This window comes from Salvelinus namaycush, chromosome 34 (assembly GCF_016432855.1).
Source record: "Salvelinus namaycush isolate Seneca chromosome 34, SaNama_1.0, whole genome shotgun sequence".
Classification (NCBI taxonomy): domain Eukaryota; kingdom Metazoa; phylum Chordata; class Actinopteri; order Salmoniformes; family Salmonidae; genus Salvelinus; species Salvelinus namaycush.
The window spans coordinates 1,688,309-1,713,417 of record NC_052340.1 but is presented as its reverse complement, the minus strand read 5'-3'; the positions used below and the strand labels follow the sequence as shown (position 1 = coordinate 1,713,417).

The window sequence follows — 25,109 nt, the reverse complement described above, 5'->3', positions numbered from 1 at the left end:
TAGAATGACCACGGCCAACACAGGGCTGATATATGGCTGGACAAGAGACAGAAAGACATACAGTACCAGTCAAAAGTTTGGACACACCTATACTCATTCAAGGTTGTTTTTTTTTTTTACAATTTTCTGCATTGTAGAATAATAGTGAAGACATCAAAACTATGAACTAACACATATGGAATCATGTAGTAGCCACAAAAGGGTTAAACAAATCAAAATATATTTGAGATTTTTCAAAGTAGCCACCCTTTGCCTTGATGACAGCTTTGCACACTCTTGAAATTCTCACAACCAGCTTCATGGGGTAGTCACCTGGAATGCATTGCAATTAACAGGTGTGCCTTGTTAAAAGTTCATTTGTGGAATTTCTTTACTTCTTAATGCGTTTCAGCCAATTGGTTGTGTTGTGACTAGGTAGGGGTGGTATACAGAATATAGCCCTATTTAGTAAAAGACCAAGTCCATATTATGGCAAGAACATCTCAAATAAGCAAAGAGAAATGACAGTCCATCATCATTACTTTAAGACATGAAGGTAAATCCAGAAAATGTCAAGAACTTTTAAAGTGTCTTCAAGTGCAGTCGCTAAAACTATCAAGCGCTATGATGAAACTGTCTCTCACGAGGACCGCCACAGGAAAGGAAGACCCAGAGTTACCTCTGCTGTAGAGGAGAAGTTCATTAGAGTTAACTGCACCTCAGATTGCAGCCCAAATAAAAGCTTCACAGACTTCAAGTAACAGACGCATCTCAACATCAACTGTTCAGAGGAGACTCCTAAAGGACACCAATAATAAGAAGAAGTGACTTGCTTGGGCCAAGAAACACGAGCAATGGACATTAGACCAGTGGAAATCTGTCCTTTGGTCTGACGAGTCCAAATTTGCGATTTTTGGTCCCAACCGCTGTGTCTTTGTGAGACGCAGAGTAAGTGAACGCATTATCTCCGCATGTGTGGTTCCCACACATGCGTGGAAGAGGAGGTGTGATGGTGTGGGGGTGCTTTGCTGGTGACAATGTCAGTGATTTATTTAGAATTCAAGGCACACTTAACCAGCATGGCTACCACAGCATTCTGCAGCAATACACCATCCCATCTGGTTTGCACTTAGTGGGACTATCATTTGTTTTTCAACAGGACAATGACCCAAAATACACCTCCAGGCTGTGTAAGGGCTATCTGACCAAGAAGGAGAGTGATGGAGTGCTGCATCAGATGACCTGGCCTCCACAATCACCCGACCTCTACCCAATTGAGATGGTTTGGGATGAATTGGTCCGCAGAGTGAATTGAAAGCAGCCAACAAGTGCTCAGCATATGTGGGAACTCCTTCGAAGACTGTTGGAAAAGCATTCCTCATGAAGCTAGTTGAGAGAATGCCAAGACTGTGCAAAGCTGTCATCAAGGCAAAGGGTGGCTACTTTGAAGAATTTCAAATATAAAATAGATTTGTTTAACACTTTTTTTGGTTACTACATGATTCCATACGTTTTATTTCAGTTTTGATGTCTTCACTATTATTTTAAAATGTAGAAAATAGTAAAAAATAAAGAAAAACCCTTGAATGAGTAGGTGTGTCCAAACTTTCGACTGGTCCTGTAAATATAGAAAGACGGACAGAAAAATCAAAGGAAGTAGGCTAAAGAAAGAAAGAAATAGAAAGAAGGGACCCACAGTGAAACTATTGTTGACGTTCTTAGTGCTGGATTCGGCCACGCTCGCGTCGGTCAGGTCAACCTCATCAAAGATGATGGACTGAGGGAAAAAAAGAAGAAATTGTTACATCATCCGACTGTTATGTCTAAATACAGAAAACTGTCTGTAGATAGGTACTACTGAACTGTTTTCAAAAGTCACGTGGCCTGTGTGGTCCAGGGGTTAGTGTCGCTGACCCTGGTAACACATGTACAGCCTAGGCTTACAGAATTGGCATGAGTTTGAATCGGACCCACTGTCCTTCTGACTCGCAATCCCTCCTACCTTTCCTATCTCCTCTTCACTGTACTGGCTCAATACAAAATATATATACATTTATCTCCAAAAGTATTGGGACAGTGACAAAGGTTTTGTTGTTCTGGAACTGTACTCCAGCACTTTGGATTTGAAATGATTCAATGACTATCTGCCACGGTAGCAGCTACTCTTCTTGGGGTCTGGCAAAATTAAGGCAGTTATACAATTTTAAAAACATTACAATACATTCATTACAGAATTCACAACACACTAAGTATCTGCCCTCAGGCCCATACTCCACAATCCATGTGTACGTGTGTGTATAGTGCGTATGTTATCATGTGTGTGTATGCGTGTGTCTGTGCCTATGTTTGTGTTGCTTCACAGTCCCCGCTGTTTCATAAGGTGTATTTTTACCTGATTCCACTGCTGGCATCAGATACCTGATGTGGAATAGAGTTCCATGTAGTCATGGCTCTATGTAGTACTGTGCGTCTCCCATAGTCTGTTCTGGACTTGGGGACTGTGAAGAGACCTCTGGTGGCATGTCTTGTGGGGTATGCACGGGTGTCTGAGCTGTGTGCTAGTCGTTTAAACAGACAGCTCGGTGCTTTCAACATGTCAATACCTCTCGATACTATCAGGTTAAAGTGCAAACATCATTCATTTGAGGGTATTTTCATCAATATCAGATAAACCATTTTGAAATTACTACACTTTTTGTACATAGTCCCTCCATTTTAGGGGACCAAAAGTATTCAGACAAATGAACTTTTGTATTAAAGTAGTAAAAAGTTTAGTATTTTGTCCAATATTCCTAACACACAATGATTACATCAAGCTTGTGACTTTATAAACTTGTTGGATGTATTTGCAGTTTGTTTTGGTTGTGTTTCAGATTATTTTGTGCCCATAGAAATGAATAATAATGTATTGTGTCATTTTGGAGTAACTTTTATTGTAAATAAGAAAATAATATGTTTCTAAACACTTAATGTGGATGCTACCACGATTACGGATAGTCCTGAGTGAGAAAGTTAGACGCACAAATATCATACCCCCAAGAAATAACCTCTCACCATTACAATAACAGGGGAGGTTAGCATTTGGGGGGGGTGATATTTATGCCTCTAACTTCCTCACTCATATGTATCCACGTTTCATTCAGGATTATCCGTAATCATGGTAGCATCCACATTAACGTAGAGGTGTTTAGAAACATATCCTATTCTTATTTACAATAAAATAATCTGAAACACACACAAATTTGTAGTCACAAACTTGATGTAGTCACTGCGTGCTACGAATATGGGAACAAATACTCAACTTTAACACACATAAAAGTGAATGACAGTGTCTATCCAAATCATCTTGGCTCCTGGACCCTGTCCACACATTTCAAAGCTACATTGAGACAATGACTTATCAGTGACCCAAGCCCTGCTCAGATAATCCCTACCATTGTGTCGCTGAGCTGTCGTAGTGCTGCTGCAAATGTACATTGTCCCAGGGGCGTTGGCAGTCATAATGTAAGTAACCTAATGTATGTCCCTCTAACATCCCTGAATGCCTCTGTCAATCTTACAGCTATTGGATGCAATAATCATGTGCCTATGAACCTGAATTATACTGTTAGCACTGAGGCTAACTGTTTGTTAGGTTAGATTACTCGTTGGTTATTACTGCATTGTTGGAACTAGAAGCACAAGCATTTTCGCTACACTCGCATTAACATCTGCTAACCATGTGTATGTGACAAATAAAATTTGATTGATTGATTGATTGAGGCAGTTTTCCCTAGTAGGAAGTCCACTGTGTGCAACTCACCCTACAACTTACCCTCAGCTCAAACATAAATATCCCTGTTGTGTCTACCTCGGATAAGTCTCCCAGTAAAGCAATTAAAATAACCAAAAATCGCAGAAAAGTGCTAAAAAAAATAGCCCACGTTAACATACGCAACCTAAGAAGCAAGGTTTATGAAATTGGTAACTTGCTAGTAACATATGACATGCATATACTGACCATCTCTGAAACTGACTTCGATGATACAGTGGTAGCAATACATGGTTCAACAGCTTCAGAAGAGGCACATGCCAATGTTGGAAGGGTTGCCGTTTATGTTCAGAGTCATATTCCTGTAAGGCTGAGAGAGGATCTCGTGTCAAATGCTGTTGAAATAATATGGCTACAGGTTCACCTGCCTCACCTAAAGCCCATTCTGGTGGGAAGCTGCTATAGACCACCAAGTGCTAACAGTCAGCATCTGGATAACATGTGTGAAATGCTTGATAATGTATGTGATATCAACAGAGAGGTTTATTTTCTGGGTGACTTCAATATTGACTGGCTTTTAGCTGTCCACTCAAGAAAAAGCTTCAAACTGTAACCAGTGCCTGCAACCTGGTTCAGGTTATCAGTCAACCTACCAGGGTAGTTACAAACAGCACAGGACTCAAATCATCAACATGTATTGATCACATCTTTACTAATGCTGCAGAAATGTGCTTGAACGCAGTATCCAGATCGGATGTAGTGATCACAATATAGTAGCCATATCTAGGAAAACCAAAGTTCCAAAGGCTGGGCCTAAAATAGTGTATAAGAGGTCATACAATAACTTTTGTAGTGATTCCTATGTTGTTGGTGTAAATAACATTTGTTGGTCCGTGGTGTTTAATGAGGAGCAAACAGACGTTGCACTTGACACATTTATGAAATTGCTTATCCCAGTTACTAATAAACAAGCACCCATTACGAAAATGAATGTAAAAACTGTTAAATCCCATTGGATGGATGAGAAATTGAAAAATTGTATGGTTGAGAGGGATGAGGCATAAGGAATGGCAAATAAGTCTGGCTGCACAACCGATTGGCAAACATACTGCAAATAAAGAAATCATGTGACTAAACTGAATAAAAATAAACTACACTTTGAAACAAAGATAAATGAAATAAAGAAGCTTTGGATTTACAATTAAATTTGGGGGAAAAAAGGCAAATTCAGCTCAATCATTCATTGAAGCATATGGCTCATTCATCACAAAACCCATTGATATTGCCAACTACTTAAATACATTTTTCACTGGCAAAATTAGCAAACCTAGGCATGACATGCCAGCAGCAAACGCTGACACTACACATCCAAGTATATCGGACCAAATTATGAACGATAAGAATTGTAATTTTTCATTCCGTAAAGTGAGTGTGGAAGAGGTAAAAAAATTACTATTGTCTATCAACAATGACAAGCCACCGGGGTCAGACAACTTGGATGGAAAACTACTCAGGATAATAGCGGACGAGATTACCGCTCCTTTTTGCCATATATTCAATTTAAGCCTACTACGAAGTGTGTGCCCTCAGGCCTGGTGGGAAGCAAAAGTAATTCCGCTACCTAAGAATTAGGGATGCACGATATATCGGTGAACATATCTGAATCGGCCGACATTAGCTAAAATTGCCAACATCGGTATTGGCAGATGTCTAGTTTAACGCCGATGTGCAAAAATGATGTCAAAGCTGACATGCATACCTATATAACGTAGGTACATGCCTTAATGACTCCACGTAAAATTTTGCACTACATGTGCAACACAGCATTCATAACCTAGCCCACAATGTCTGCTGTGTGGATCGAGCAGTCAACAAGTCGAGCAGTCATTTGAAAAAAAAAAGAACATTTCAGCGAGACAGCTCAAAGGCGAAATCCATTAAAGCCAAGATAATGGAATTCATTGCCCTTGACAATCAACCGTTCCCTGCCATGGGTGATGTTAGTTTTCGCCGACTGGTCGAGCACTGGTACACACTACCAAGTGCACTATTTTTCAGATGTTGCCCTACCGGAGTTACACAGTAATAGCGTCACTTCTATTAGCTTCACAACATACATACTATAGAATGCCGTTTGGGTCTTTACGTGTCAAAAAACATACAGTAGCACTTAATTTTTTATTTCACCTTTATTTAACCAGGTAAGCTAGTTGAGATCATGTTCTCATTTACAACTGCAACCTGGCCAAGATAAAGCAAAGCAATGCAACACAAACAACAACACAGAGTTAAACATGGAATAAACAAGCGTACAGTCAATAGCACAATAGAAAAAAAGAAAGCCTCAGTACAGTGGGCAGCTGGGAGGAGATGATCTTATTCTCCATGGCCTTTACAGTGTCCCAAAACTGTTTGGAGTTAAAGCTACAGGACGCAAAATTATGTTTGAAAAAGCTAGCTTTTGCTTTCAAGACTGACTGCGTCTATTGGTTCCTGACTTCCCTGAAAAGTTGCATATCGCGGGGACTATTCGATGCGAGTGCAGTCCGCCACAGGATGTTTTTGTGCTGGTCGAGGGCAGTCAGGTCTGGAGTGAACCAAGGGCTATATCTGTTCTTAGTTTTTTTGATAGGGGCATGCGTATTTAAGATGGTGAGGAAATTACTTTTAAAGAACGACCAGGCATCCTCTACTGACGGGATGAGGTCAATAACCTTCCAGGATACCCGGGCCAGGTCGATTAGAAAGGCCTGCTCGCAGAAGTGTTTTAGGGAGCGTTTGACAGTGATGAGGGGTGGTCGTTTGACCGCGGACCCATAGCGGATGCAGGCAATGAGGCAGTGATCGCTGAGATCCTGATTGAAAACAGCAGAGGTGTATTTGGAGAGCAAGTTGGTCAGGATAATATCTATGAGGGTGCCCATGTTTACGGATTTAGGGTTGTACCTGGTGGGTTCCTTGATAATTTGTGTGAGATTGAAGGCATCTAGTTTAGATTGTAGGACTGCCGGGGTGTTAAGCATATCCCAGTTTCGGTCACCTAACAGAACGAACTCTGAAGATAGATGGGGGGCAATCAAGCACTGTCAAAGCTGTACAAAAAGAGTCTGCAAACAAGAAAACACCGGCCCCGAACGATGTGTTTACAATACCGCGTTGGTAATAAAGCATAATTTGTTCGACCACAACTTCGGGGGTAGCTAGTTTTAGCTTGGTACCTGGCTAGCACCAATATAATCAGCCTGAAAACATTGACCAGTAGAAACTGCAGTCATTTTCATTATTCTTAGCAATGATTCAGGAATCCTTGTGAGTAAGTATTAGCTAGGTTGCCACTTGTTGTTTGCCTATTAAAATTGAACTTTAGTTAATGAAAATAAATAGCTAGCCAGCTACTTAACCCTGTTGCCCAAATCTAACGTTATAAGCAACCAGCTAGCTTAATCTGGCTAGTGAGTCTCGACCGGACTTGGTTATGTGTTGTGAAGCTAGCCACAATAAGGATTAGGCACAAATAGTGGAATATGCTGTTTGCCTTCAAAATAAAAGTATGTCATTGACAGTGATGCAAATGAAAACAAATAGTAGAATTATCACAATTTTATTTTGAAGGCTAACCGCAAAGTCCACTATTTGAGCTGATCCTTATTGTGGCTATCTTATAAATTAGGGTTATTTTAGATGATGCCGCCTAGCTATATAGTTAGCTAGCTAACTATAGCTACTGAAACAGATTGTCGTTTTGCTATGTTTTTGGGGAAGAACATTGTTTTCATCCATGAGCTAGCTAGCTTTTTTTTATTACCAGCACTGTAGGTGCGCGAGACAACTTTACCAGCATCATAGCATACGTATCGATGAATCGTTGTGACATGAAATATAAGTGATAGTGTAATCAATGTGTAATAACAATGTAAAAAATGTATATACGCGTTAAATTACTATGTGATGTGAACTCATATTCAGGTCATGATTGGTCAACAAGCTAAGTTGACACGTCAAATAGTGTTATCTACTGGTCAATGTTTATTTTTTGACATGCAAAGACCCAAACGGCGTTCCATTGAAATCCTGGTTGAGAATGAAACGACTGAGCAAATGTATCAAAGAAACAGCACAGCAAGTGAAAGAAATAGGTTTTGATTATGTTTTACTGGTAACGGGGACATACGTAAATGGCAACAAAATAACTTTTTGGTCAGTGCGGTATGTAAGCTATATTTAACTAGGCAAGTCAGTTAAGAACAAATTCCTATTTGTAATGACGGCCTACCCCGGCCAAACCCTGACGACGCAGGGCTAATTGAGCGCCGCCCTTTGGGACTCCCGATCACGGACGGGTGTGATAGCCGGGATTCGAACCAGGGACTGTAGTGACACTTCTTGCACTGAGATGCAGTGCCTTAGAACGCTGCGTCCATGTGTGCGTGTTAACTATTTAACTGTACTAGAATGCTTAAACATTTTCAATAATCAGTTATTGGTATCATTTTTTTTGGCAAGGAAAATATCGGATATCGGTATCGGCCAAAATTGTAATACCGGTGCATCACTACTAAGAATAGTAAAGCCCCCCTTACTGGCTCAAGCCAACCAATCAGACTGTTACCAAAAAATTGTGTTTGACCAGATACAATGCTATTTTACAGTAAACAAATTGACAAGACTACCAGCATGCTTAATAGGGAAGGACATTCAATAAGCACAGAACTTACAAAAATGACTGATTGGCTGAGAGAAATTGCAGATAAAAAGATTGTGGGGGCTGTTGTGTTAGACATCAGTGTGGGTTTTGACATTATCGATCATAGCCTGCTACTGGAAAAACATAGGTGTTATGGCTTTACATCCCCTGCTATATTGTGGATTGAGAGTTACCTATCTAACAGAACACAGAGGGTGTTCAGTGGGGCCTCCAGGTAGAGTCAGGCATTTCCAAGGGCAGCTGTCTAGGCTCATTACTTTTTTCAATCTTAACTAATGACCTACCACTGGCTCTCAGTAAAGCCTGTGTGTCTATTGTATGTATGCGGATGACTCAACACTATACACGTCAGCTACTACACCAAGTGAAATCACTGCAACACTTAAAGAGCTGCAGTCAGTTTCAGAATGGGTGGCAAGAAATAAATGAGTCCTAAATATTACAAAAAGCATTGTATTTGGGACAAATCATTCACTAAACCTCAACTAAATCTTTTAATGAATAAATGTGGAAATTTAACATGTTGAGGAGACGAAACTGCTTGGTACAACCTTGGATTGTAAAACTGTCATGGTCAAAACATATTGATGCAACAGCAGCAAAGCAGATGAGAGGTCTGTCCATAATAAAGCGCTAATCTGCCTTCTTAACAACGCTATGAACAAGGTAGGTGCTACAGGCCCTAGTTTTGTCGCACCTGGACTATCCTTCCAGTTATGTGGTCAGGTGCCACAAAGAGGGACTTAGGAAATGTACAACGGGCCCAGAACAGGGCAGCACGGCTGGCCCTTAAATGTACACGGAGAGCTAACATTAATAATATGCATGTCAATCTCTCCTGGCTCAAGGTAGAGGAGAGATCGACTTCATCACTACTTGTATTTGTGAGAAGTATTGCCATGTTGAATGCACCGAGTTGTTTGTTTAAACAACTAGCACACAGCTCAGACACCTATGCATACCCAATACATGCCAACAGAGGTCTATTCACAGTCCCCAAGTCCAGCACAGACTATGGGCAGACACACAGTAAATCAAATCAAATTTTATTGGTCACATACACGTGATTAGCAGATGTTATTGCGGGTGTAGCGAAATACTAGTGCCTCTAGCTCTGATTGTGCAGTAATATCTAACAAATTATATGACATAGGAGGAATTAATTATAAGTAGGAATGAATTAAGACTGTATACATATGGACAAGTGATGTCAGAGCGGAACGGACTATGACACAGTAGAATAGTATAGAAAAAACAGTATATACAGTTGAAGTCGGAAGTTTACATACACTTACGTTGGAGTCATTAAAACTTGTTTTTTAAAGACTCCACAAATTTCTTGATAACAAACTATAGTTTTGGCAAGTCGGTTAGGACATCTACTTTGCGCATGACACAAGTACATTTTTCCAAAAATTGTTTACTGACAGAATATTTTACTTATAAATGCACTGTATCACAATTCCAGTGGGTTAGAAGTTTACATACACTAAGTTGACTGTGCCTTTAAACATCTTGGAAAATTCCAGAAAATGATGTCATGGCTTTAGAAGCTTCTGATAAATTATGTCAATTAGGCTGAGTCAATTGGAGGTGTACCTGTGGATGTAATTCATGGCCTACCTTCCACCTCAGTGCCTCTGCTTGACATCATGGGAAAATCAAAAGAAATCAGCCAAGACCTCAGAAAAAAATTGTAGACCTCCACAAGTCTGATACATCCTTGGGAGAAATTTCCAAACGCCTGAAGGTACCACGTTCATCTGTACAAACAAACGCGTTCTGTCTCCTAGAGATGAACGTACCATGGTGCGAAAAGTGCAAATCAATCCCAGAACAACAGCAAAGGATCTTGTGAAGATGCTGGAGGAAACAGGTACAAAAGTATCCATATCCACAGTCAAACTAGTCCTATATCGACATAACCTGAAAGGCCGCTCAGCAAGGACGAAGCCACTGCTCCAAAACCGGCATAAAAAAGCCAGACTACGGTTTGCAACTGCACATGGGGACAAAGATTGTACTTTTTGGAGAAATGTCCTCTGGTCTGATGAAACAAAAATAGAACTGTTTGGCCATAAGGACCATCGTTATGTTTGGAGGAAAAAGGGGGAAGCTTGCAAGCCAAAGAACACCATCCCAACCGTGAAGCATGGGGTGGCAGCATCATGTTGTGGGGGTGCTTTGCTGCAGGAGGGACTGGTGCACTTCACAAAATAGATGGCATCATGTGGCAGGAAAAGTATGTGGATATATTGAAGCAACATCTCAAGGCATCAGTCAGGAAGTTAAAGCTTGGTAGCAAATGGGTCTTCCAAATGGACAATGACCCAAGGCATACTTCCAAAGTTGTGGTAAAATGGCTTAAGGACACAAAGTCAAGGTATTGGAGTGGCCATCACAAAGCCCTGACCTCAATCCTATAGAAAATGTGTGGGCAGAACTGAAAAAATGTGCGCGAACAAGGAGGCCTACAAACCTGACTCAGTTCCACCAGCTCTGTCAGAAGGAATGGGCCAAAATGCACCTAACTTATTGTGGAAAGCTTGTGGAAGGCTACCCGAAACGTTCGACCCAAGTTAAACAATTTAAAGGCAACGCTACCAAATACTAATTGAGTGTACGTAAACTTCTGACCCACTGGGAATGTGATGAAAGAAATAAAAGCTGAAATAAATAATTCTCTACAATTATTCTGACTTGTCACATTCCTAAAATAAAGTGGTGATCCTAACTGACCTAAAACAGGGAATTTTTACTAGGATTAAATGTCAGGAATTGTGAAAAACTGAGTTTAAATGTAACTTCCGACTTCAACTGTACATATGAGATGAGTAATGCAAGATATGTAAACATTATTAAGTGACTAAGATACTGTAGATTAGTATAGAATACAGTATATACACATATGAGATGAGTAATGCCACATATGTAAACATTATTAAAGTGACTAGTGTTCCATTCCTTAAAAAGTGGCCAGTGATTCCTAGTCTATGCCTATAAGCAGCAGCCTCTAATGTGCTAGTGATGGCTGTTTAACAGTCTGATGGCCTTGAGATAGAAGCTGTTTTTCAGTACTACATGGAACTCTATTCCACATCAAGTAACTCATGCAAGCAGTAAAATCTGATATAAAAAAAAAAGAAGATAAAAATACACCTTATGGAACAGAGGGGACTGTGGAGACACACACAGGGACAGACAGACAGATACAGACAGACATGCACACACACACACACACACACACACACACACACACACACACACACACACACACGTAAACATGGATTTTGCATTGTAGATATATTCTAGGGAGTTTTTCCTAGCCACCGTGCTTCTTCACCTGCATTGCTTGCTGTTTGGGGTTTTAGGCTGGGTTTCTGTACAGCACTTCGAGATATTAGCTGATGTACGAAGGGCTATATAAAATAAACTTGATTGATAGTAGAGTCGTGGCCTGAGGGCAGACACTTAATGTGTTGTGAAATGTTTTTAAAATTATATGTAATTGCCTTAATGTTGATTGGCCCCAGGAAGTGGGGATAGATAATAAATACAAATACAATTACATGAATTTGTCCCAATACTTTTGGTCCCCTAAAATGGGGGGACTATGTACAAAAAGTGCTGTATTTTCTAAACGGTTCACCCGATATGGATGAAAATATCTTCAAATAAATAGTAATTGTATCATTTGCTATAGTACAGAGCCAAAACAACAAAAAATGTCTCACTGTCACAATACTTTTGCAGCTCACTGTATACATAAAGAGTAAAAATGAATACCAACCTTGGCAGTCTTGGCGTAGTACAGAGTCCTCCCACGCAGTTTGAAGTAGCGTCTCTTCCAGCGCTGGAACGAGTTGGTCTGTTTTACCAATTTGCCCTCCTTCAGGATCGTCTGCACAGGATGACAACGTAGGGAGACTAGAGTCAGTGACGTCCACATCCTCCCAAACACACACACACTAACGGACACGCACATACACACAAAAACCAGTGATGCATGGGATCATCCATGTGCAGCCTTATCAAAACATCAACCCCATGACTATATAAATAAGAATATAATATCATCATGAACCACACAACCTTTTCTCGGGAACGTCTGTGAAATCGAATGTATAATCCCCTGAGCTGCACTAACAATGCCAGCCATTCACAATGTCTGAACGATGTCTCCCGTAATCTACCAAGCTTAGCTACCCGAACCCCTGCAGCACTGAGCACTCTTACCACCAGCACCGTTATATCATCTCTCTGCCCAGAGATATAGCCTAGCCTAGCTCCTCTACTCTGACATATAGGGGGTTTGGACAGGAGCATTGGCCATGGTCGATATACATATCCAGGGAGGCAGAGTCACTGAACTGGGCTTGACATTAAGACATTGCCAAAGCTGGAGAGCGGAGACACAAAGTCAGTTCACAAATAAACCCACCTAGTGCCTAAATGTAGGAAGGAGATAGGCCTACTACCCTTGAATATCAAATCAACCCCGGCTAGTTACTACACCCTACATCCTGCTTGTGTAGGCCTGAGAGGATTGGCTAGGAGAATTGAATTCTACCTGGCCAATTAGAGAGCAACCCACCATATTGCTTCCTCTCGGATGTAAACTCAGCAAAAAAAGAAACGTCCCGTTTTCAGGACCCTGTCTTTCAAAGATAATTTGTAAAAATCCAAATAACTTCACAGATCTTCATTGTAAAAGGTTTAAACACTGTTTCCCATGCTTGTTCAATGAACCACAAACAATTAATGAACATGCACATGTGGAACGGTCATTAAGACACTAACAGCTTACAGACGGTAGGCAATTAAGGTCACAGTTATGAAAACTTAGGACATTAAAGAGGCCTTTCTACTGACTCTGAAAAACACCAAAAGAAAGATGCCAAGGGTCCCTGCTCATCTGCGGGAAACTTGCCTTAGGCATGCTGCAAGGAGGCATGAGGACTGCAGATGTGGCCAGGGTAATAAATTGAAATGTCCGTACTGTGAGACGCTGAAGACAGTGCTACAGGGAGACAGGACGGACAGCTGATCGTCCTCGCAGTGGCAGACCATGTGTAACAACACCTGCACAGGATCGGTACATCCGAACATCACACCTTCGGGACAGGTACAGGATGGCAACAACAACTGCCCGAGTTACACCAGGAACGCACAATCCCTCCATCAGTGCTCAGATTGTCCGCAATAGGCTAAGAGAGAATGGACTGATGGCTTGTAGGCCTGTTGTAAGGCAGGTCCTCACCAGACGTCACCGGCAACAATGTCGCCTACGGGCACAAACCCACCATCGCTGGACCAGACAGGACTGGCAAAAAGTGCTCTTCACTGACGAGTCGCGGTTTTGTCTCACCAGGGGTGATAGCGGATTCGCGTTTATCGTCGAAGGAATTAGCGTTACACCGAGGCCTGTACTCTGGAGCAGGATCGATTTGGAGGTGGAGGGTCCGTCATGGTCTGGGGCGGTGTGTCACAGCGTCATCGGACTGAGCTTGTTGTCATTGCAGGCAATCTCAACGCTGTGCGTTATAGGGAAGACATCCTCCTCCCTCATGTGGTACCCTTCCTGCAGGCTCATCCTGACATGACTCTCCAGCATGACAATGCCACCAGCCATACTGCTCGTTCTGTGCGTGATTTCCTGCAAGACAAGAATGTCAGTGTTCTGCCATGGCCAGCGAAGAGCTCGGATCTCAATCCCATTGAGCACGTCTGGGACCTGTTGGATTTGGAGGGCAGGCCATTCACCCCAGAAATGTCTGGAAACTTGCAGGTGCCTTGGTGGAAGAGTGGGGTAATATCTCACAGCAAGAACTGGCAAATCTGGTGCAGTCCATGAGGAGGAGATGCACTGCAGTACTTAATGCAGATGGTGGCCACACCAGATACCGACTGTTACTTTTGATTTTGACCTGCTCTTTGTTCAGGCACACATTATTCCATTTCTGTTAGTCACATGTCTGTGGAACTTGTTCCGTTTATGTCTCAGTTTATGACATACATGATTTTTTGTTAACTAGTAAATAATAGCCTACAGCAAAGCGTGTTTAAATTATTTCTAACTTGTTAACAATTTCTGCTAGTTAGTTTTTGCAACCATGTGGGTTTTAGATTGCTTGAGCCTGCTAATTCACCTGTTCCCATACGTTTCATTTTAAAATATTTATCTTACAAAAAGGAGTTGCCTAATCTAATTGCTTAACTATTTATCTGTACATGGAATTGTATTTGGGTTTTTTCTTACTCATTTTTCTAATCTTGACGAGAGGTCGACCGATTATGATTTTTCAACGCCGATACCCATACCGATTATTGGAGGATCAAAAAAAGCCGATACATTTAAAAAATCGTCCGATTTAATTGGTATTTATAATAATGACAATTACAACAATACTTGTAATTTTAAGTTAAAATAAGTGTTCATTCAGTATTGTTGTAATTGTCATTATTACAAATAAATTTTAAAAAATCATCCGATTTAATTGGTATCGGCTTTTTTTGATCCTCCAATAATCGGTATCGGTATCGGCGTTGAAAAATCATAATCGGTCGACCTCTCGTCAAGATTAGAAAAAATGAGTAAGAAAAAAACGAAATACAATTCCATGTACAGATAAATAGTTAAGCAATTAGATTAGGCAACTCCTTTTTGTAAGATAAATATTTTAAAATGAAACGTATGGGAACAGGTGAATTAGCATACATCAATAAATCAATTTAGCCTCAAATAAATAATGAAACATGTTCAATTTGGTTTAAATAATGCAAAAACAAAGAGTTGGAGAAGAAAGTAAAAGTGCAATATGTGCCATGTAAAAGCTAACATTTAAGTTCCTTGCTCAGAAAATGAGAACATATGAAAGCTGGTGGTTCCTTTTATTTCCTATTTCTGTCGAAAATGTGTCGTCGCATTTTGGGCGCTGATTTTGGACGCTGTCTCGCTATAACGTAAGCTGTATGTTGTACTAAGGTTATTTTTTTTTAAATCTAACACAGCGGTTGCATTAAGAACTAGTGTATCTTTCATTTGCTGTCCAACCTGTATTTTTTAGTAAAGTATATGATTAGTTATTTGATTAGATGATGTGAGTGTCAGAAATATATCCGGATAATTTTGTGCAGTTTGGCTACGTATTCACATTGTTCAACCACGAATTGTACCGCTAAATATGCACATTTTCGAACAAACCATATATGTATTGTGTAATATGATGTTATAGGACTGTCATCTGATGAAGTTTGAGAAGGTTAGTGAAAAAATGAATATCTTTTGCTGGTTTATTCGCTATCGCTAACGTGCCTTGAATGAATGCGGTTGTGTGGTAGGCTATTGTAGTAAGCTAATATAATGCTATATTGTGTTTTCGCTGTAAAACACTTAAAAAATCTGAAATATTGGCTGGATTCACAAGATGTTTGTCTTTCATTTGCTGTACACCGTGTATTTTTCATAAATGTTTTACGATGAGTATTTAGGTATTTCACGTTGGTTTCTGTAGTTATTCTAGCTGCTTTGGTGAGACTTGTGATGGTGGCTGCAATGTAAAACTATGATTTATACCTGAAATATGCACATTTTTCGAACAAAACATATGCTATACAATAAATCTGTTATAAGACTGTCATCTGATGAAGTTGTTTCTTGGTTAGTGACTATTTATATCTTTATTTGGTCGAATTTGTGATAGCTACCTATGCAGTAAAAAAATTGTGAAAATATGCGGTTGGGTCTTTTGCTATCGTGGTTAGCTAATAGAAATACATATTGTGTTTTCGCTGTAAAACATTTTAAAAATCGGAAATGATGGCTGGATTCACAAGATGTGTATCTTTCATCTGGTGTCTTGGACTTGTGATTTCATGATATTTAGATGCTAGTATTTACTTGTGGCGCTATGCTAGGCTATGCTAGTCAGCTTTTTTACTGATGAGGGTGCTCCCGGATCCGGGATGAGTACCAAGTAGAATTAACATGAGTCTTCAATATTCCCAGGTAAGAAGTTTTAGGTTGTAGTTATTATAGGAATTATAGGACTATTTCTCTCTACACCATTTGTATTTCATATACCTTTGACTATTGGATGTTCTTATAGGCACTTTAGTATTGCCAGTGTGACAGTAGAGCTTCCGTCCCTCTCCTCGCCCCTACCTGGGCTCGAACCAGGAACAAATCGACAACAGCCACCCTCGAAGCATCGTTACCCATCGCTCCACAAATGCCGCGGCCCTTGCAGAGCAAGGGGAACAACTACTCCAAGTCTCAGAGCGAGTGACGTCACCGATTGAAACGCTATTAGCGCGCACCCTGCTAACTAGCTAGCCATTTCACATCAGTTACACCAGCCTAATCTTGGGAGTTGATAGGCTTGAAGTCATAAACAACGCAATGCTTGAAGCACAGCGACGAGCTGCTGGCTAAAGGCCTACCATCGCTCAGTCAGACTGCTCTATCAAATCATAGACTTAATTATAACATAATAACACACAGAAATACAAGCCTTAGGTCATTAATATGGTCAAATCCGGAAACGATTATCTCGAAAACAAAACGTTTATTCTTTCAGTGAAATACGGAACCGTTCCGTATTTTATCTAACGGGTGGCATCCATAAGTCTAAATATTCCTGTTACATTGCACAACCTTCAATGTTATGTCATAATTACGTAAAAATCTGGCAAATTAGTTCGCAACAAGCCAGGCGGCCCAAACTGTTGCATATACCCTGACTCTGCGTGCAATGAACGCAAGAGAAGTGACACAATTTCACCTGGTTAATATTGCCTGCTAACATGGATTTATTTTAGCTAAATATGCAGGTTTAAAAATATGTACTTCTGTGTATTGATTTTAAAGAAAGGCATTGATGTTTATGGTTAGGTACACGTTGGAGCAACGACAGTCCTGTTTCGCGAATGCGCACCGCATCGATTATATGCAACACAGGACACGCTAGATAAACTAGTAATATCATCAACCATGTGTAGTTAACTAGTGATTATGATTGATTGATTGTTTTTTATAAGATACGTTTAATGCTAGCTAGCAACTTACCTTGGCCTCTTACTGCATTCGCGTAACAGGCAGGCTCCTCGTGGAGTGCAATGTAAAGCAGGTGGTTAGAGCGTTGGACTAGTTAACTGTAAGGTTGCAAGATTGAATCCCCGAGCTGGCAAGGTAAAAATCTGTCGTTCTGCCCCTGAACAAGGTAGTTAACCCACCGTTCCTAGGCCGTCATTGAAAATAAGTATGTGTTCTGAACTTCACGAGGGTAGGGGGCAGCATTCGGAATTTTGGATGAAAAGCGTGCCCAAATTAACCTGCCTGCTACTCAGCCATAAAGGCTAGAATACGCATATAATTAGTAGATTTGGATAGAAAACACTCTGAAGTTTCTAAAACTGTTTGAATGATGTCTGTGAGCATAACAGAACTCATATGGCAGGCAAAAACCTGAGAAAAAAATCCAACCAGGAAGTGGGAAATCTGAGGTTTGTAGTTTTTCAACTCATTGCCTATCGAATATACAGTGTCTATGGGGTCATATTGCACTTCCTAAGGCTTCCACTAGATGTCAACAGTCTTTAGAACCTTGTTTGAGGCTTCTACTGTGAAGTGGGGGCGAATGAGAGGGGATTGAGTAAGGTCTCTCCCAGAGTGCCATGAGCTGTTCACGTGAGAGATAGCTTGCGTTCCATTGCAATTCTAAAAGAGAAAGGAATTCTCCGGTTGGAACATTATTGAAGATTTATGTTAAAAACATCCTAAAGATTGATTCTATATATCGTTTGACATGTTTCTACGGACTGTAACGGAACTATTTGTCTGCACCTAGTGATTGCGCCTCATGAATTTTGATTACTGGGCTAAACGCGCGAACAAAAAGGAGGTATTTGGACATAAATGATGGACTTTATCGAACAAATCAAACATTTATTGTGGAACTGGGATTCCTGGGAGTGCATTCTGATGAAGATCATCAAAGGTAAGTGAATATTTATAATGCTATTTCTGACTTCTGTTGACTACACAACATGGCGGATATCTGTATGGCTTGGTTTTGTGTCTGAGCGCTGTACTCAGATTATTGCATGGTGTGCTTTTTCGTAAAGTTTTTTTTATTTTTTATCTGACACAGTGGTTGCATTAAGGAGAAGTGCATCTAAAATTCCATGCATAACAGTTGTATCTTTTAGCAATGTTTATTATGAGTATTTCTGTAAATTGATGTGGCTCTCTGCAAAACTTCTGAACATAACGCGCCAAACTAAACTGAGATTTTTGGATATAAATATGAACTTTACAGAACAAAACATACATGTATTGTGTAACATGAAGTCCTGAGTGTCATCTGATGAAGATCATCAAAGGTTAGTGATTCATTTTCTCTATTTCTGCTTTTTGTGACTCCTCTCTTTGGCTGGAAAAATGGCTGTGTTTTCTGTGACCTAACATAATCGTTTGGTGTGCTTTCGTCGTAAAGCCTTTTTGAAATCGGACACTGTGGCTGGATTTACAACAAGTGTATCTTTAAAATGGTGTAAAATACTTGTATGTTTGAGGAATTTTAATTATGGGATTTCTGTTGTTTTGAATTTGGCGCCCTGCAGTTTCACTGGCTGTTGACGAGGTAGCGTCATATACCCTAGTGAGGTTAACTGACTTGCCTAGTTAAATAAAGGTTTGTTATGAAAACTTGAAATCGGCCCTAATTAACCGGCCATTCCGATTAATCGGTCAACCTCTAATCTTGACAGGAAAATGCCACGTCTGATGTGTGGAGACATTTCTCTGCAGCTATTGTAGAAGGAAGCTACATTTGCAAAAATTGTGCCAAATCATATGTGAAGAACACAACAAAGATGAAGAATCATCTGGCCAAGTGCATAAAGTTCCCTCAGCGCTCACAACGCAATCTCTGACAAAAGTCTCTCTACTTCTATTCGAGGTAAAAATTATGAATCAGACACTTTATCGATAGCAACAGCTCATGGTCCTACTGGAATCAGACGTTTTTTTGACTCAATGGAGGAACGTAGTCAGAAAAATGCTGATGAATGTCTTGCTCGAGCTGTGTATGCAACTGGTTCAACTCTGATGCGCACAGGCAATGTGTATTGGTAAAGATTTCTGAATGTTCTTCGCCCAGCATACACCCCTCCAACCAGACATGCTTTATCTACTCATTTGCTGGATGCAGAGTTCAACAGAATTCCAGTGAAGGTCAAGCAAATCATAGAGAAAGCAGACTGTTGCAATCATCTCTGATGGGTGGTTGAATGTTCATGGGCAAGGAATAATTAACTACATCATCTCAACCCCTCAAGCAATATTCTACAAGAGCACATACACAAGGGACAACAGACACACCGGTCTCTAAATTGCAGATGAGCTGAAGGCAGTCATCAATGACCTTGGACCACAGAAGGTATTTGCACTGGGGACAGACAACGCTGCGAACAAGAAGGCTTCTTGGTCTAAAGTGGAGGAGTCCTACCCTCACATCACACCCATAGGCTGTGCTGCTCACGCATTGAATCTGCTCCTCAAGGACATCATGGCACTGAAAACAATGGATACAATCTACAAGAGAGCAAAGGAAATGGTTAGGTACAGTTGAAGTCGTATGTTTACATACACCTTCGCCAAATACATTTAAACTCAGTTTTTCACAATTCCTGACATTTAATCCTAGTAACAATTCCCTGTCTTAGGCCAGTTAGGATCACCACTTTATTTTAAGAATGTGAAATGTCAGAATAATTGTAGAGAGAATGATTTATTTCAGCTTTTATTTCTTTCATCACATTCCCAGTGGGTCAGAAGTTTACATACTTGGATCAAACGTTTCAGGTAGCCTTCCACAAGCTTCCCACAATAAGTTGGGTGAATTTTGGCCCATTCCTCCTGACAGAGCTGGTGTAACTGAGTCAGGCTTGTAGGCCTCCTTGCTCACACACACTTTTTCAGTTCTGCCCACACATTTTATATAGGATTGAGGTCAGGGCTTTGTGATGGCCACTCCAATACCTTGACTTTGTTGTCCTTAAGCTATTTTGCCACAACTTTGGAAGTATGCTTGGGGTCAGTGTCCATTTGGAAGACCCATTTTCGACCAAGCTTTAACTTCCTGACTGATGTCTTGAGATGTTGTTTCAATATATCCACATAATGTTCCTCCCACATGATGCCATCTATTTTGTGAAGCGCACCAGTCCTTCCTGCAGCAAAGCATCGCCACAACATGATGCTGCCACCCCCGTGTTTCGCGGTTGGGATGGTATTCTTCGGCTTGCAAGCTTTCTCCTTTTTCCTCCAAACATAACGATGGTGATTATGGCCAAACAGTTCTATTTTTGTTTCATCAGACCAGAGGACATTTCTCCAAAAAGTACAATCTTTGTCCCCATGTGCAGTTGCAAACCGTAGTCTGGCTTTTTTATGTTTATACTTGCGTACTATTGTTTGTACAGATGAACATGGTACCTTCAGGCGTTTGGAAATTGCTCCCAAGGATGAACCAGACTTGTGGAGGTCTACAATTTTTTTCTGAGGTCTTGGCTGATTTCTTTTGATTTTCCCATGATGTCAAGCAAAGAGGCACTGAGTTTGAAGGTAGGCCTTGCAATACATCCACAGGTACACCTTCAATTGAAATGATGTCAATTAGCCTATCAGAAGCTTCTAAAGCCATGACATAATTTTCTGGAATTTTCCAAGCTGTTTAAAGGCACAGTCAACTTAGTGTATGTAAACTTCTGACCCACTGGAATTGTGATTAAGTGAATTATAAGTGAAATAAGTGAAATAATCGGTCTGTAAACAATTGTTGGATAAATGACTTGTGTCATGCACAAAGTAGATGTCCTAACCGACTTGCCAAAACTATAGTTTGTTAACAAGAAATTTGTGGAGTGGTTGAAAAACGAGTTTTAATGACTCCAATCTAAGTGTATGTAAACTTCCGACTTCAACTGTATATGAAGGATCATCAAGCACCAATCTACCTCACCAAGCCAAGTGAGAAGAATAAGAGCACCACATTGAAGCTGCCCAGCAGGGAGACCATTCTGTCTGGTGTTCAGATTCCGCTTGCAGATGTAAGAGAAGAAATCTGTACTGCCCTGCCCACTTCACTGTTGCGCAAAGCAGAGGAAACTGCAGTTCTGAAATACATCAAAAACCGTGAAGACTTCTGCCTGAAGTCAATACACGCCGCAGCGCCGCAGCGTACATGTTGGACCCCAAGTATGCTGGCAAGAGCATCCTGTCTGGTGCAGAGATTAACAAGGTCATCACTACCTTGTCTCGCCACCTTGGCCTGGATGAGGGCAAAGTTCTTGGCAGTCTGGCGAAGTACACATCCAAGCAAGGGCTTTGGGATGGTGATGCAATATGGCAGTCGTGCCAACATATCTCATCAGCCACCTGGTGGAAGGGACTTTGTGGATCTGAGGCTCTTTCCCCTGTTGCCTCCATCATCCTCCAAATCCCACCAACATCAGCCGCCTCAGAGCGCAACTGGTTCTTGTTTGGGAACACACACACCAAAGCACGCAACAGGCTGACCAATACAAGGGTTGAAAAATTGGTGGCCATCTGGGCAAATTTTAGGCTTTTTGAGCCTGACAACGAGGCATCCTCAACAAGGTTGGAAAGTGACAGTGAAGATGAGGCCTCAGAGTCTGATGTTCAAGAGGTGGACATTGAGGTCCAGGGAGAAGACATGGAGGCCTGAGAGGAAGACAACCAAAGCTTTAGTTTCTAGACTATCATTTTATAGATGTTGAAAACGTTTTTGGGAAATGCGATGGATCATTGGGAATCATTCAATATTCCCTTTCTTTTGTTGTTCAGTGAAATCCTCCCATGTGAAGAGTCAACTCATTTCATTCAAGTTCGTAACTAAATCGTTTTGGTTTTTTTTCTATTGGAAGGATTTAATAATTTGCAATTATGTCTACTTATGATAAGGTAAAGGGTTTATGTTTCTGTCTCCATATGATATGGTAAATATATCCAATGCAAAAAACATCTACTTTTAAATGTTATTAATATTAATTTGCATATATTTCTGTTAATTCCCAAATATTCCCATGGGATGTTTCCACCTCTGAATATTCCCCAAAATGTGCAACCATAGTCTGAATACTTTCTGAATGCACTGTACGCTGCTGCTACTCTATGTTTATTATCTATGCATAGTCATGTTACCCCTACCTACATGTAGATATTACCTTGACTACCCCGTAGCCCTACACATTGTACCGGTACCCCTTCTATATAGCCTCGTTATTCCTTTTTATTGTGTTACTATTTTTTCGTTTAGCATTATTATGCATTGTTGGTTAAGGGCTCGTAAGTAAGCATTTCACGGTAAGGTTGTTGTATTCGGCATGTGACAAATACAATTTTACAGGACTTGAACCCTAATCCCTAGCCTAGCTAATGTTAGCCAGCTATCCACAACGAAATGGAATTCTTAACACATCATAACAAATGGATGATGGACATTCCCAAATTAATACATACCATACGAAACATAACATAGCATAATAAATGGAGCAGCTTGGATTTAGGTGAAGAATAATACGAAATGCTCAGAGTCTAGGTTGAATTACTGCATTCCCACTGGGCACACACTGGTTGATTCAACGTTGTTTCCACATTTCAATGAAATTACATTGAATAGACGTTGAATTAACGTCTGTGCCCAGTGGGTTATTTCATCTGCAATTATTCTTCTGCTATTTATGCTGTTACCAATAATATTGACATGTTAATCATATTTTCTGACTACAATTAATGTGTCATCTTTTAACTCAAATCTGTTAGCTTCCAAAATGTAAGTAGGTATATCCAGCTGTCGCGCCTGGTGTCATAGACGTAACATAGTAAATGTAAATCCAGGACATGCAAATTAGTATGATATGTTGTGTTTGGTATGCTTACATAACACGAACGTCCAGCAACTCAAAGGTTGCGAGCTTGAATCTCATCACAGACAACTTTAGCTTTTTAACTAATTAGCTAATTAACGACTTACTACGTTTTAGCTACTTTGCAACTTAGCAAACCCGTCCCCTAACTGCAACCCATTAAGCTAACCCTTCCCCTAACCAAAACGTAACCCTTTAACCTAACTCCTAAACTTAACCCTAAATCCTAGTCTAGCTAACGGATTTACGTACAGAATAATACGAAATGCTCTGAGACCAGGTTGCTGCCAGCCAACTGAAAACACATTCTGTTGGAATGGCTCGTCCTGCGCTTTGTATAAACCCAGAGAATATATTGGTTCCTTTCTTTCTAAATACAGCAATGTGAACGCAAATAGGACTCGGCACACAAAATAGGTGAAGTGAAGTGGCAAAAGAGTTGAGTCCTCTTTCAAAGGCAAGGGCAGTGTGAATACAACGACAACTGTTATTTAGTTTATTTTTTTCTTCTCAGAGTTCACTTTAAAGAGGACTGAAATCGGTTATTTTAAAAAGGGGCCTATATGTGAAATCACTCTTGAAAGGAAAAGCATTAGCCAAAACATTGCCTGTCTCCATTGTACAATATTGTAAATTACAACATATTTGTTGGCAGATAAGTGCTCCTGAAAACGTATTGCTTGTTATGAATATCAAACGAGATGCTGAATGAATCAATTGCGATAGTAGTTAGAAGCAAAAACTAGCTAGAGCTAGCCAACAGAATCGAGGAGTATCATATTGCTATGAAACAGCTGGCCATTCACATATGGAGCTATTTAGCAGCAGTAATCCACGGATTTAATATATTTTAAATTAAAATAGATTAAGGTTTTGGTGAAGGTTAGCTAACGTTACGATTTATCAACACCCAGTAATGATACCGTTAGGTGTGGTGCTGATGATAGTACAGTAACGTTACTGATATCGAGAGCTCGAGCTATTATAGTTCCTTCCAGCTATCGCAAGCGAGACCTGTCCGGGGACCCTACTCGCCATCTCGCGGATGGAGAGAGACAGGAAAGAGCGGTGTTTCCCATCTGGCCTCCCAAAGCTAGAAAATTAGCATAGCGGATGGAGAGAACAGCTACCGAAAAGTATGGTCAGCTTTGAATTGCAATGTTACCAATGCAATTACAGGTTACCTTGCTTCGTATCTGACCCGATGTGGAAACTTTGCGTATTAATTTCTGCGGAGATCCATGTTCCTGCTCTGGTTCACTATCCGAAGATTCATCCAGGCATCTTGCCGTGGCCTCGACTCGGACTGCCACCGCCATATCGTTCGCCCCCAGGGAATGATATATACAATGATTGGAAGGTGGAGTCAAGAGGAATTAGCACCCCCTTGTGGTCAAGACAGGGCAAAGCAGCACCAATGTGAACTCAATGCATCCTCCTGTTCCTCTCTCGCCTTCTTTTGGAAAAGGGTCACAGGTATTCGAGGAGAGGCTGCGAGGAGAAGGAAAGTTGAGCTTGTATGAAGTTGGTGTCAATTAGTGACCCAATCAGTTCTTTCAAATTAATCTTAATCTGTTCTGAGCTGCACTTCATAATGTAATTGAATCCCACATGAATTATGATAGACTCAATTTCCTGATGCTGGTTTGAAATGTTTGGGAGCAGCTTATTGATGTCCTGTACTTGTGCTCCTGGATAGCACAACATTTTTGCTCCGGTCAG

The 25,109-nt window shown here is 40.6% G+C and overlaps 1 protein-coding gene across 1 annotated transcript in view; it reads right to left on the bottom strand.

Annotated features, from left to right (window-relative positions):
- LOC120028844 (diacylglycerol kinase delta-like) overlaps window positions 1-24,710 on the bottom strand; it is an 84,926-nt gene extending 60,216 nt beyond the window's left edge. The window contains exons 1-3 of the mRNA XM_038974089.1: window positions 24,572-24,710; window positions 12,226-12,336; window positions 1,676-1,756 (exon numbers count right to left, since the gene is read on the bottom strand). Coding sequence (XP_038830017.1) covers window positions 1,676-1,756; window positions 12,226-12,336; window positions 24,572-24,706 — 327 coding nt within the window. The 5' untranslated portion in view covers window positions 24,707-24,710. The remainder of the gene's footprint in view (window positions 1-1,675; window positions 1,757-12,225; window positions 12,337-24,571) is intronic.
- Window positions 24,711-25,109: the final 399 nt, after the last annotated feature.